The sequence below is a fragment of the Myotis davidii genome, unplaced genomic scaffold (assembly GCF_000327345.1).
Source record: "Myotis davidii unplaced genomic scaffold, ASM32734v1 scaffold211, whole genome shotgun sequence".
Lineage (NCBI taxonomy): Eukaryota > Metazoa > Chordata > Mammalia > Chiroptera > Vespertilionidae > Myotis > Myotis davidii.
This window is the reverse complement of record NW_006282523.1, coordinates 1161151-1161844: the sequence shown is the minus strand read 5'-3', so window position 1 is coordinate 1161844 and position 694 is coordinate 1161151. Positions and strand designations below refer to the sequence as shown.

Sequence of the window (694 nt, the reverse complement as noted above, 5' to 3'; positions counted from 1 at the left end):
GAGAAAGTGGAATCTAAGGAAACCCGCTGCTGGGAATTCCGACGGGACACAGCGAGCAGCAGCTGCGTCATGGGTTCTACTCCCGAATTCCCGCCGCCACTGTCTGCACCGCACATGCCTTCTCCTGCCCGGCGGGTGCTGTGTGTGGGTACGGGGCTTGAGACGGGGTCAGAGGCCAGGCTGTGGGCCCCTGGCCTCTCCCAGGCGGTCTCCGGAGCCCTTGGTTCCCATGGGAGAGCCAGGTACTGCGTGTGAAGGCGCCCTCCACTGCCTGAGCAGGGCCGCGTCGATGTCAGGTGCCCAGGCATCTTCGGGGAGGCAGCACGGGCACAGGCGGGCACGGGGGCGTTGAGCCCAGCTGAACCATCCGGGCGGCCCTAGCTGCCATGGCCCTGGAGGCCCAGCGGTTGGGGTGCAGACCCTACTCTGCTGGGTAGCAGGCTGCTTTACCCACCAAGCCTCCAAAAAGGGGGTTGTCAGGCGCCTCTTCCCGGCCCAGTGTGGGATGTGAGCTGCGTGTAAAGCGCCCAGTGCAGCCACACCCGCAACTAGCCCTGGCCAGGTGTCAGCCGTGGCCAGGTGTCTGCCGTGGGCAAGTGTCAGCTGTGGACAGGTGTCTGCCCTGGGCAGGTGTCAGCTGTGGCCAGGTGTCCGCCGTGGGCAGGTGTCAGCTGTGGCCATGTGTCTGCCCTGC

The 694-nt window shown here is 66.3% G+C and overlaps 1 protein-coding gene across 1 annotated transcript in view; it reads left to right on the top strand.

The window, feature by feature from the left end:
- The window catches only part of PPP1R27 (protein phosphatase 1 regulatory subunit 27), a 2224-nt gene extending 1713 nt beyond the window's left edge, over nucleotides 1-511 (top strand). Inside the window, exon 4 of the mRNA XM_015559828.1 lies at nucleotides 500-511. Within this exon, the coding sequence (XP_015415314.1) occupies nucleotides 500-511 (12 nt within the window). The remainder of the gene's footprint in view (nucleotides 1-499) is intronic.
- The last annotated feature ends 183 nt before the right edge of the window (nucleotides 512-694 follow it).